Genomic DNA, 12,577 nt, shown 5'->3' with positions numbered 1-12,577 from the left:
CTGGTGAACCGGAGCTCACACCGTGCATTGCACCAAACCACCACGCTCAGCACCGGCCGGGCTGCGTTTCAAAGAGAGCAGAGTGCTGCGGGGGGCACGAATGAGACAGTGAGATGCACTTGGGCACCACGTGACTCGTCCCCGTTTTGGTAACGGAACTGCTTCCTACTACCCGAATGCCAACGCAGGTTCGAGGAACACGATATGACATGCTGGAAACGACCGGAGTGACGTCATGCGCCGGCACGCCGTCCGCGCGGCCGCCTCCATTTTGTGGCCGCCTCAGCCGCGGGCACCGAGCACCGCTCACGACCCTCCAGGCGGGCGCGCGCGGCGGGAATGGGCGGTGCGGCGCGTGCGCGGTAGCGGCTCAGCGCGGGCGCGGCAGGCCCGAGGATCTCGCGAGAACGCGCGGGCTATATCTGGGAGGGGGCGGGCGCGGGGCTTCCTTTAGTGCGCGTCCGCCCGCAGCGCCGCATCCTTCGCAGCTCCTCCAGCGCGAGCAGGCCGAGAAGATGGAGGACAGCGCCATGGACATGGAGAGCATGGGCCCGCTGCGCCCGCAGACCTTCCTCTTCGGTAACGGGCCCGGCCCGCGCGCCCGCACCCCGTCCCTTTTCCTTCCCCGGCTCCCCTGTGCGCGCTGGGGCCGCGGGGCGCGGTGAGGCGGCCGGCGGGGTCGCGGGTCGGAGGGGCGTCCCGTCGGGCGGCGTCGGGGCGGGCGGGAGGAGGGGGTTGCGCGCGGGCGGCACTTCCCGCGTGGCGGCGGTTCCCGCGGCGCTCCCCACGTGGCGGCAGCGCGGCCTTTTGTTCCGCGGGCCGGGAGCACGTGGGGCGGCGTGCGGGGACCTGCGGTCGTTGCCGCCCACGCGGCGCCTGTGGCGGGGAGGGGGGAGGCTGCGGCGGGCAGCGCGGCCCGTTGGGGCGCGCCGGCGTGGCGGCGCGTGGTCGTAGGCCGAGGCCTAACCGAGCACGTGGAGCCGCGCTGCGTTGTAACGGGGGATGGGGGGGTTGGTGAAGAGCCGAGTGCGGCGCTGTGCTCATCGTGCTTTGCTCTGCTGCAGGCTGCGAGCTTAAAGCGGAGAAAGAGTATCAGTTCAAAGTAGACGATGAAGAGAATGAGCATCAGCTGTCCTTGAGAACGGTGAGTACCGTTTGTTCCTCCATTGCGAGGTCTTAGTTCAGCTGCTGCCAGAAGGGCGGTGCGAGTTGTGAATTCATTTCATCCCGCTGGATTTCTGCAGTCACTGGTCTTTTTCTACAAATCTTTTAGACAATAAGATTTACCTGCTGGGGACTGAATGTATGATTTTGCTTACTGTATCCTTCAGTAAGTACTGATCCTTTATGGCTTATAAAAAGTAATGCAAGTTAGAGGAAAAGATAACCTATGTACAGTAAGTTAATAAATGCTTACTGGAAGGAATTGAGAGCTGGAGCTGACTGAGTGCAATATTCAGTTGTTCCAGGAGCACGAGGAGGGGAGGACTTACATTAATCATAGAGGGCACAGTTCAGCAGACCACAGAAAGTTAACTTTGGAGTGGATCTTTCATATTCTTCCCAGTCGTAATTCTGGGCTTTTTTTCCCACCAAAAGCTAATAGCAGTGCATGTGCTTGGATCTTTCTGGAGCCTGTAGTAGCAAGCAGGGCACAGCATTTCAAGGCCTTTCGTCAAGGCTGAGCATGCTTGTGTTTTCTTTAGCACTAACACAAGATGCCACAACTTTGCATGGAAAGAGGCTGTAGCTCCCAGTCAAGGAGGTGATGGTGTCTCCGCACTTCAATTTTTGTTTAAATGTGGAGATTGCACCTTGACTTAAAAATAAATAAATAAATGAAAAGCTAGAAGTGGGAGTTGCTCCTTGCAAGAGACTTGATGTTAATGCTCTCCTTACACAACTTACACAGTTGTCCATGCACAACTTACACAAAATGATACTTAGGATGCTTTTGCTTAAACATTAGTTGTGGGAGTGATGTCTTCGGTCCTTGCATTTCACAGAAATTACACTCTGGACTTGACTATCTGTAATTTTTACATGATTGTCAGCCCTTTAGAGTTCACTTTCAGGGAAATTTTCTGAGTGAAGTTGATGTGGGTGGTTCTTATGCCTGTATGTTTGTAATGAAATGAAAAGTGTCCCAGGATGATACTTCAGTAAGGCTTTATCTAAAGATTCTCATTTTGGAAGTGAGCTATAGCATCTCCTGAAGGATTGTGCAGTCTTCATTGGGCATGAAGCAGATTGCATGCTTAGCAGGACAGTTTTAGGCCAGCGTGGAAAAAGATGTAATTAAACAGCATAGGTGTAAAAAGGTGTAAATAAACAGCATAGAAAAAAGATCACTGAAAGGAATGATGGGGATTGAAATAGAGGTTAGACAGGTTAGAAATGTCTTAAGCTTGGAATCTCTTAGAAGAGTCTACACACAAGAGATGGCTTGGTAAGCAGAGTAAGCAGTTGCTGGAAGATAAAGCATGACTGTTGTAACACTGTGACTGCAGTCTGTGCTCAAATGAAAGTCGAAGTGAATAAAGAGAGACGTGTTATTTAAGCCCCTGGCCAAATTTGTACTAGAGGAGAGTGGGATGGGGGAAGTGAGGACAAAGAAGGATGAAAGTGAAAGGGGAGGAACATAGATGTGTGTAAAGGTAGAAAGTGGTATGAGTGTTAACTCAGGTCTTTGGGCTCACTTATCAAGTGGGGTGCTTGCTGCCTTGTTCCCCATTTTGTTATTGCTAAGCCTGCCATTGGTGTAGAAGACAAAACGTGCAAATGGGTGCCTGCTAGCCACTCAGTAAAAAAAAATGTATATTAGGTGCCATAGTATTGGTTGAACTGGTGCAGGTGGCAGGGGTAGGTAGCTGGGAGCAGGGAGGACATGTTTTAAAATGAAATTCTCATCCTAGTGGGCAGTCCCACCAGCTGAATGATTCATTGTGCAAATCCATCTGAGAGGTGAGATCAGTGCACCGTATCACCACTAATTCACATTAAAAAGCTGCCTAATGTAGCGCAGCCTACATCCTATTTCTTAGTCTTCATCTGATGTGCTTGTCTAGACTGTGATCACTTGCTTAAAACACATTTCTTGGGGAATGGAAGCTTGAGCATGCCGCTGTCTGTGAAGTGTTTTCACAATTCAGGAAGCGTGAGAGAAGCTTTCTTCTCATGGCTGTTGGGAAGGGATGCAGTAAGCCATGCTTGCTTGCCTCAGAGATAATTGTAGTAGTTAAGGAAGTTCTTGGTTTTCAGAGGACTTGCATGCAACCCTGACTCAGAGGCCAGAGGTTCAGAAAACTGGAATTTCTGGCCTGTCGCAAGTCTGTCACTTCAGGCTGTGCTACCTTCAAGCTATGATTTCCGAGTTTCCAGCATGTGCCTGTCTTGTATGTGGTGTAAGGAATCAAAATACTTGAGTTTGAAGTGTGCTGGGATGACAGCTCTTAGTCCTTGCTGAATTAATGCAGAAGGCTCACGTCTAAGTAAAAGCTCTGAACTCAGCAGCAGTGAGACCTAAATTTTTCTGTAGTAAACAACATAGTGTAGGTGATGCAGTGAGAGCATGATAGATAAGCAGTAGTTGTAAAAGGGAAAGGATTGAGGCTGTGATTCTGATAGCAAAAGCAGCTGTTTCTCTTCCTTTAGCCATGTACACGTGCTTCTTCACACAGGCCTGTTACAGCACTGTCTGGACTTGTCACTGACACCCCCTCCTCCTTTAAAGCAATAAGTCATGTAACTTCCTATATTCATCAGAGCAACTGTCTGGAATTAGACACTGTACATGCGAGTGCTATGGGAGAAGAGGTGGTGGTTTTGGGAAGGAGTGCAACTCAGTGTTAGCAGTCAGAGATGTAAATGTCAATCTTGGCACACAGAACAGCAGACACAGTTTAAAAACTTGAGGAGTTGAAGACTGTTCTGAGATGTGCACTGTTCTGTATTCCACAGGTTACATTAGGGGCTGGAGCCAAAGACGAGTTACATGTTGTAGAAGCAGAAGCACTGGACTACGAAGGCAACCCTATCAAAGTAGTACTGGCATCTCTGAAAATGTCTGTGCAGCCCACAGTAAGTAAATGAACTTGAAACAATCTATTACACGTTGGGTTTCAGGTGAGGAGGGTGTATCAGAAAAGAGTTTAGGTTGGCCAAATTGTATTGATCTGCCCCAGTGGGTTCACAGATGCAGTGAATACAAGCTAAATCAATGTATATATTTCTTGGTACTCCCAGGCTTACTCTAGTCACAGGCAATTGACAGGCTTTAAGTCAATTTATGCTTTTTTTTTTTAAACAAGCTGTATTAATTTTGCATGTCATATCCTTCTATACAAGCACATGTATTTGCACGTGGATGCATCTGTAACCTTCCAGTGTTGTCTAAGTGGAACTGCACAGTGCTGGAGCAGGTGTGCTGACTGGAAGTTGTCCTTTCTGCAGCAATACCTAGAGACAAACGAGGATTGGTCTGGCTTTAAAAAGCGTGCTTTGGTTATGATATGCCATCACCACGTTATAGAAACAGTGCTACTGCTGCACTTTGACCCTGAACTAACTCCAAATGGTTCTGGAATATTCTGTGAGTGTGAAGAGTGTGGTTGGTGTGTTAGGTTTGCCATATCTGTACATTGGTGCAATTGTTTCAATTTGGATGGAGTGCCTGTTAAGCACACTCTGCTTTTTTCCCTTAGGTTTCCCTAGGTGGGTTTGAGATCACGCCACCAGTTGTCTTGAGGTTAAAATGTGGTTCGGGGCCTGTTTATGTCAGTGGTCAGCATCTTGTAGGTATGTATTGCACTGGTTACTAATCTTTCAAGCTGTTGCTCATTTATTTGCAAAACAAAGGGATTTTTACAACTCGCTGTAGCAAACCTGCATGTCACTGATGGAAAAGCAGTCTGGCATGCAGAAGAGAGCACCCAAATTGGGAAGTTCCCACTGCTACCTGAAGTGCTGTGAGCTTGAGTAGTGTATCAAGCAATGCTTCTCTAACACAGGTCTTCTGGTTTTTCTAATTGCCATGTTTTCAGAAACATGGTATAAATAACAAAAGGCAGAGGAGTTCAGAGAAAAAATGCTTGCACTTATTTCCTTGTCTTCTGTATCTGCGTACTGCTGGAAGGCTTTTGGCCTTAGTGGTTAGAGGTGGTTGGAAGCTTGCTAATTTTATTTCCAGCATTCCTAGAAGATCTTGCTTAGTTGTGGGTGACAATGTGCTGTTTTTCCTTACTAATAATCTTTTACTATTGTTAATGAGGTGGATATTTTAAACATTACCATCATTTTATCAGCATTAGAGGAAGAACCAGAATCAGAGGATGAGGAGGAGGATACAAAAATTGTGAATGCTTCAACAAAGAGACCAGCAAGTGGAGGAGGAGCTAAAACACCACAGGTACATTTCCAGTCAGCTCGCTGAATTCTGTTTTGCTGCAGTATTCATTCTACCTTAGAAGTGAGCCATTAGGTGACTTAGTGACTGACTTAATAGGGAGTGTGTGAGACATCTTTGGAAGAGGTTTGTTTTGTAATTAGGCCTCCACAAGTACTAGATTAAAGCAGAGTAGTGCTGTTAAATACAGATAGTTTCCAAAGCTTTGATGAATGGGCTAATTTAAGGCTGCTTTAACTGTTGCAGTAACTGTATGTGTGTGGATTTTGGAGTAAATGCTTACAAACCCTTGCAGTATACTATTGAGGCACTGTGGTGTAGAACAGAAAGGTAAACATGTGCACTCTGTATGCTTGTATAGCATTTAACTGGGCAGCTCTGTGTTGATTTTCAGATAAATTGCTTTTAGTTAGGACAAAAATTACTTTGAGAAGTTGTCTTTTAAGGCTTAATATGGTACTGATGCTTAAAATATACTTTTTTTTTTTTCCCAAGAAAAAAGCGAAATTATCAGAAGACGACGAGGATGATGATGAAGATGAGGATGATGATGATGAGTACGTGTTCTGGCTTTGATCACGTTTTGAAATGCAGGGATCAGTTTCAGAGTATGACTTGTGTGATGTATCTAGATGTTAAGTGAGGAAGGGTGCTTCTTGGCCTTCACTATAGGAAAATAATAAGCTCAAATTTATTTCCAAATATAATTTAAATTGGTGTTATTCAAATGTGTAGCGTTGGGTTGGAAACTTATTCATGTGTAGTTCAGTGACTTTCTATAGATTGAGGATTTCTTTAGTGTGGTGTTGATAACTGTAAGGTTTGTATCTTGAGCACTGAAGCAGAAGGCAGTATATTTAACTGCACTATTACTAAGCAGAGTATTCTGCATAGCAGCATGTCATGTGTTGAAACTATGTGTGGTGAATGACTGCTTTCTCATTGTAGAGATGAAGACGACTTGGATGATGATGAGGAAGAGGTTAAAACACCCATGAAGAAAGTAAGTGGTGCATTTGTGTTGTACTGAATGTATGTGTGACCTTCACCTATAAAGCAAAGCCTTACAGCAGGGGGACAGCTTATTCACACAGGAGTGGCAAGTGCTTGGTACTGCTTACCCCTTTTAATAGGCCTTCAATGGCTGTCCTGATTTTGAGTGATGTTTGAGGGTTAACATGAAGACCCCTCAAGTGGGAGATGGGGGAAGGTGTGTGTGGATGGGATGCTTTGGAATAAACTTCATGTGTATGAAGAAGCTCCAGTAGGATGTGGAAACAAGTGTCTGTTGTATCTGTGCTACAGAAGGGAGGCAGAGTGGTTCTTCACCACCTGTGTGCCATGTGCAGTAAATAGGCTGTGGTGGTGTTATGTGAGGGTGCTGGGCAGTAAGCACAAACTCGTTCCTACATTTGGGTTGTGCCTTGCTGTTTTGGTATGATAAAGCTGATGGTAGTGACAGAGCTTTGAGTGAGAAAGGATATGAAGTGTGTGAGCCTGTGGGAAGGGGTTTAGATGCCAGGTGTTTGAAATTGCATCTGCACTTCAGTGCCATCTGGTGGTAAAAACAAAATAAAACAACTCGGCAGCTGCGGAGTAGAAATTCTTTATTTGAGCTTGTATGTATCAGCTTGAATTTATATTTCAGTAACAGCTTTCTTAGAAGGGAGCAGTTAATGTATCAGTTTTGTCAGTCATCTAATCACTGAGTGGAATGATCCTTTGGTTTAAATGGGAACACAAGAATCCAGTTCATAAATATGCACGTGGCATTGCTCTTGCACAATCCCGTGCTGGATTTCTGTATGAAATATTAGGGGATCTAGGATGTAGAGGAAAATAGTCGTGCATGCTTGTGTGGCCTCATAGCAAAACTTAATTGTTCTCTATTGTGCTGAAGCAGCAAGCAGGTTGTCTTTTCATATTTAATTTACTGTTGTTTCTAATTTCTGCTTAAGTAATGGGCACTGATCATGCTATGTGAGGAATGAGACTAAATTTTTGCTGGAGTTTAAATAGTATTTGTCCCAGGGTTTTCAGTGTTGTTAACACCACTAACAGTATTGTCTTCTCATGGCAAATTGTTTGGAATGCTTCCTTTGCAGCCTGCCCGTGAGCCAGCTGGAAAAAATATGCAGAAAGCAAAGCAAAATGGAAAAGACTCAAAGCCGTCCACACCAGCATCTAAAACAAAAGTGAGTGAAGGAAAAGGAGTGAAATGTTTGTGGTGCTCTGGAAGCTGATTTCCTTGCCTAGCAGAAATTGAATGTGCTGATCTTCAAGTTAGGTTTCTGAAGGAATATGAAGCAAGCTGTAGCTTCCTTGCTTCGTGTACCCTGTGAAACTGTCAGTATTGGAAATAAGCTGTCCACTGTGAACATTAGAAGTCTGATGGTTTGAATTGCCAGGCTGTTTTTGTGTACCTGTAAAGGAAGGTGTTGGTCCAGCACTGTCACTGTGGTACTGTGGTGGCTTCTGCTGATGGAGCAGTCTCCCTTCTGGTTCTGTTTGCTGCCTACTGTGTCCCAGCAGTGCTGCTACATTGTTGGCTCAGTGGTAATCACCAGTTAGGAAACTGATCCATGTGAGGAGATTCTCAAGTTTTCTTGTTCTGTTGCTTTGTAGTTGTTAGTCTTTCTTAGGTGGCTTTTCCTTCCTGCATCTACTCAAACAAGGAAGGTCAATACAGAAATTAGTGTGGAGTGGATGGATACCAGCGTGGCATCTGAAAAAACAGTCAGTGTGTGCCTTTCCAAAGTGTCAGCTGCACCTGGCTGCAGTTGTAGAGGAAGCTCAAAATCAGTGAATGTTTGGGAAATGAAATTTCAGTTTCATTTATGCTGAAATGAAAAACTGTAGACAAGTGCCTAGAAACAATTACAGGTATTTGAGATAGGCACTACTTGTATTGAAGATAAATTTCACAATAGGTATCCCGATGTCTTCGTTATCAGGAAACTTGATTTTTGCATGCTCTGTATGCAGCTTTGTGTGTGATCTCTAACAAAATGGTTGATTTTTCAGACTCCAGATTCCAAGAAGGACAAATCTCTAACTCCAAAAACACCAAAAGTCCCTCTGTCGTTAGAGGAGATCAAAGCAAAAATGCAAGCCTCTGTAGACAAGGTGAGTTTTCTAAACTTCCATCAGCCTTGTTTTTAACACTTCTAGCAGCAGAAGAATGGTTTTAAGAAATGAATGTCACTGCTGTGCTCTTAAATCTGTGAATATTGGTAGGCTGATGTTGACACTGAGAAGTGAAAGGTTATTTGGAATAAGCCTCTGCTCCTGAGAAAGGGGAGAAAAATATTCCACCAGTAGTGGTTTTGTATTTGTTAGTGAGCCGCCTCAGTTTGAAGCTGCATAAAAAAAAGAGAAGCACAGCAACAAATCTTGGGGCTTGATGTTTATTCTAGTGGTGTCAAAATAGCATGCAGGTTTTGTGTTTTAGGCAGCTAGAGTAAAGAGGAGTTTTTTGCATGCTTGGAATTGCTTGGTCTTCCAGCTGTATCCAGCGTTGATATCCAGAGGCTTGTAAAGCTTTGGAACTTCCAGAAGGGGGAGATAGATGCTTGTGATTAGAACTGCATTTTGATAGAAGTGCCCTGTCAGTGGGTTGCTTGAGTACAAGTGTGGAAAGTAACAGCAGTTCTTCTCTTGTAAGCCAAGTCTGGATAGCTGTGTGCTGTGTAGGCTCATTGCAGACAAACCTTAACTGCAGAACAGCTGGCGGAGAGGATCTGACATCTACACCTGTGGTTTTTTACTTCAGTAACTCAGAACTGCTTAAAGATGATGTGCCTTGGGAAGTTACTTTTGAGTAAAGGTAAAGCCTGCAGTGATGTCTGTGCATGGAGAGTGTAGGTTTTTCATTTTGGTCTGAGGTGAGCTGTTTCCTCCTGACACTTGACAAGTCACCCAAAGAACTAGAATCATGGAATGGTTGGGATAGTTTCTGCGCCTGTGCTGTGGGCAGGGATGTCTTCCAGTAGAGCAGGTTGTTCCAAGCTCTATCCAGCCTGGCCTTGGGCACTTCCAGGCATGGGGCATCTGTATCTTCCCTAGACAACTGGTGAACTCTGATAGGATTAGGCTTATCTTGTTTGGATTCCTGAAGTTTTAAGGCAGTTTTGTCCCACAAATGTAAAATGCAGCAAAAATTATTTTAGTGTACGGGGGGGTGTGGAGTGAGCAAGTAAGGATGGGTGGTGCTTCTGTCGGGATAGACATGCATAACCTTTGATTGTGAGCCTGGTGTTGACCGATGGTGTTCTGCTAGGTCAAGTTAACCTCTTGGTTCTGATGAGTGCTAGGGTGGTTCCTTGAGATTTCGTGTTTTCCAAGATGTTGTTAAAAGAGTTTATCTTGATATGCAGAATGCAGTGTGGCTTTTAGCTGTGACAGCCAGTGAGTTAACAAGAGTAGCTTCCATTATGTTATTAATATCATACAGAAGTTCCACTTCAGTAAATACTAAGTCGATACCAGCAAGCGAATGGAAAAGTGGCAGATGGTAAAACATCATCCAGATACAAGCTTAAGCAGAAGTATAGTGGTGCTTCAAGCTGCACAAAGCAGTAGGGACCCCTAAATGTGGAATTAGTTAGTCTATCTGAGTAGCATATTGAGGTTTATTACAAACAAAGATACTTTAAAAGGTGAAAGTGTGCTGTTTTGGAGCATAAGCAAAATGCCTTTGCAGGCATTTCAGTGTGCAGGCACGCTGCTTTGAGAAATACCTGGGTACCATTAAAAAAGCAAACTAAAATAAAAGTTTGGTTTTGGATGTTGCAAGGTGAGTTCAGTAAAATTCCACTCGTTGCAAAAGCTTTGAGCTTCCTCGGGGTTGTTTGGTGTACGCAGGTCATTGCATCATTCCAATAAAGCTTGCTTTTTTTCAAAATAGGGTTGTTCCCTTCCGAAGCTGGAGCCCAAATTTGCCAACTATGTTAAGAATTGCTTCAGGACGGAGGACCAAAAGGTAACTGGATTTATTGAAACCTGATAAAACCCAAAGCCTTTTATAACCTAACCTAGGGATTCTTTTCCACTTCTTAATCTTTACAAGCTTTGGACTCTTTCAAAGGGTTACAAACCACGAACAGTGCTTCAAATTAAATGGGAACAGTTTTAAGGGTTTAGTTGGCTAAGATGAGAAAGTTAATATTTTATTACATTTTTCCAGCTTTTATATGGTTGGTAAATTATCTCTTGCTTACTAAACCCACAGAATTTTCCTTTTGGCACTGGATTGGTGAAGGAAATGAGCTGTGGTTTTCCTTGCTGCTGAAGTTGGCCACCTAGGCCAGTCTGCTGCGCAGCCTTTTGTTGGGGAGGGTGTCTGGGAGGGGGAACTGTTTTGCAATTGAGATTATGGCTTTCTTGCTGCGTTTTCTCCCAAAGTCAACTGAACTCTTGTAAGAGGGCAAGCCAAAAGGTGGTATCAGGAAGCAAGCTTCTGAATTAGTTATTACTCAACTTGTACTAGGCTAAAATGTGTCTTAGATTTCCCTACTGAAATTCCTGTAAGTTAAAAACTTTTCTTCCAGTGACAGAATTCCTTACGCTTTCCTGCTTCCTTCAGTGGTTCAGAGTAAACTTGTCTGATAGACTAATTGATAGGTTCTTGAAAGAGCACTTAAAAGCAGTTAGCCTCAGCTACTGGAGTGGGTCTGACATTAGCCAGGGTAGGCAGAGTTCAGCCAATATTTGCCTAGCTGGTCCACACCCATCCTCTCACTTACCTTCACTGAATTTTTATTATTGTGATTAAAGTGAATAACAGTCTTCTAGCAGAAGGATCTCATGTGTTGCTTTCAACTTAGTTTTCTCTGACAAAAATGCTTTCTTTTTTATTATGTCATGTCAATATTTTGAAAAGTAGAGATAGCAAAGCGGGGGAGGAAAAAACACAACAAGAAACAGACTTTAATTTCTAACTCTTTGTGTACACTTCCAGGTCATTCAAGCTCTCTGGCAATGGAGACAGACTCTGTAAGAGAACAGTTCAAACAGTTTGTTAAAATCTGCAGTCTTACTTCTGTAACCGTTATTTGGCTGTCCTTTTTACAAATGCTGAAAGAGCTTTCCCTACAGTGTCTGATAAATGTCATCCAGATTACCTTGCCAAGAATGTGTTGTCCAAAATGCCTGTTTAGTTTTTAAAGACGGGACTCCACCCTCAGCTTCATTTTAAGTATGTATGGAATGTTTTGATAAGGCATGGTGGTGTGGTGGTGGTGGTCAGACAAATGGAAATGGTGGGAAGACTAAATGTACGTGGAAAATAAAATAAAATTTAGTATTTTAATAAAGTACTATCGTTTCTTTCTTTATGGGTTGGGGGCAGTCTGCATACCAAACCCAGAAGATAGCAGGGCTTTTAAGTTCTCCTAGGAGCTACTGCTAACTATTTTAGCTACTTCTGTTTAGCAATTACACATCAGTCTCAGTTATGTTGTCAGCTTTAAGAACAGCCATAGCCCAGTTCCAGGAGCTCCACAGCTACCAGGCAAATGGCTTAGTGAGAAGACTTAGTGGTAAGCGGGACTTTATTCTTGTCTGGAAGTGACCACTAATTATGTAATTGCATACAACAGCCCTTCCTGCATCTCAGTTTCTGACTCGCTTCATTGCTTTTTGGTTTATGGCTTCATTCTAACAGCTAAGTTTGTAGGGCTTGTGACTCTGCTTGTAAAATGTAATACTTTTGATTTGGGAACTGCTGGCAGCGCTGTTCCTCTGAGGGGCTGCAGTCTCTGAGGTTGTCTCACTTAATGACCGGGCTGAGGGTTTTGTGGAGGGGAGCGTAAGCTTGCATGCTGAAGGATGTGCCCAGGGAGCTCACAATGAGGGGGATCAGTGGCCCATGGAGAAATTCCTGGGAATAACGGAGAGCTAATCCTCCGCTCTTTTGAAGATTGAAGACTGCAAATCCCAAAGGCTCAGATGGGCAGGTAGTCTGCATCACGGTTCCTCAGATCATTCCCCGAAGCACTTCAGATAATGGTTGTCCACGTTCAAACTTAATCCTCCTATTTAAATGGGGCGAAGCATGTTCAATCCTTACACTGGCCTTAGGAGGAAATTAATTCTCAGAGTAAACACGATGCTTACTAAGCAGCAATTGTCCTTTGATATGGCTGAGATGACAAAGTGGAGCCTCACTAGCTA

General features: G+C 44.3%; 1 protein-coding gene across 1 annotated transcript; it reads left to right on the top strand.

Moving 5' to 3' along the window:
- Positions 1–445: 445 nt before the first annotated feature.
- NPM1 (nucleophosmin 1) lies at positions 446–11,721 on the top strand. The gene is made up of 11 exons (XM_042826554.1): positions 446–579; positions 1,065–1,144; positions 3,961–4,080; positions 4,704–4,797; positions 5,304–5,407; positions 5,900–5,961; positions 6,353–6,407; positions 7,510–7,599; positions 8,429–8,530; positions 10,311–10,385; positions 11,364–11,721. Exons 1-11 carry the CDS (start codon positions 516–518, stop codon positions 11,400–11,402), a joined length of 885 nt encoding a protein of 294 aa, XP_042682488.1. The 5' UTR covers positions 446–515; the 3' UTR covers positions 11,403–11,721.
- Positions 11,722–12,577: the final 856 nt, after the last annotated feature.

The sequence above is a fragment of the Centrocercus urophasianus genome, unplaced genomic scaffold (genome assembly GCF_019232065.1).
Source record: "Centrocercus urophasianus isolate 14NV4802_14NV808 unplaced genomic scaffold, USGS_Curo_1.0 seq_26, whole genome shotgun sequence".
NCBI classification, from domain to species: domain Eukaryota; kingdom Metazoa; phylum Chordata; class Aves; order Galliformes; family Phasianidae; genus Centrocercus; species Centrocercus urophasianus.
This window is presented reverse-complemented; position numbering and strand designations above follow the sequence as displayed.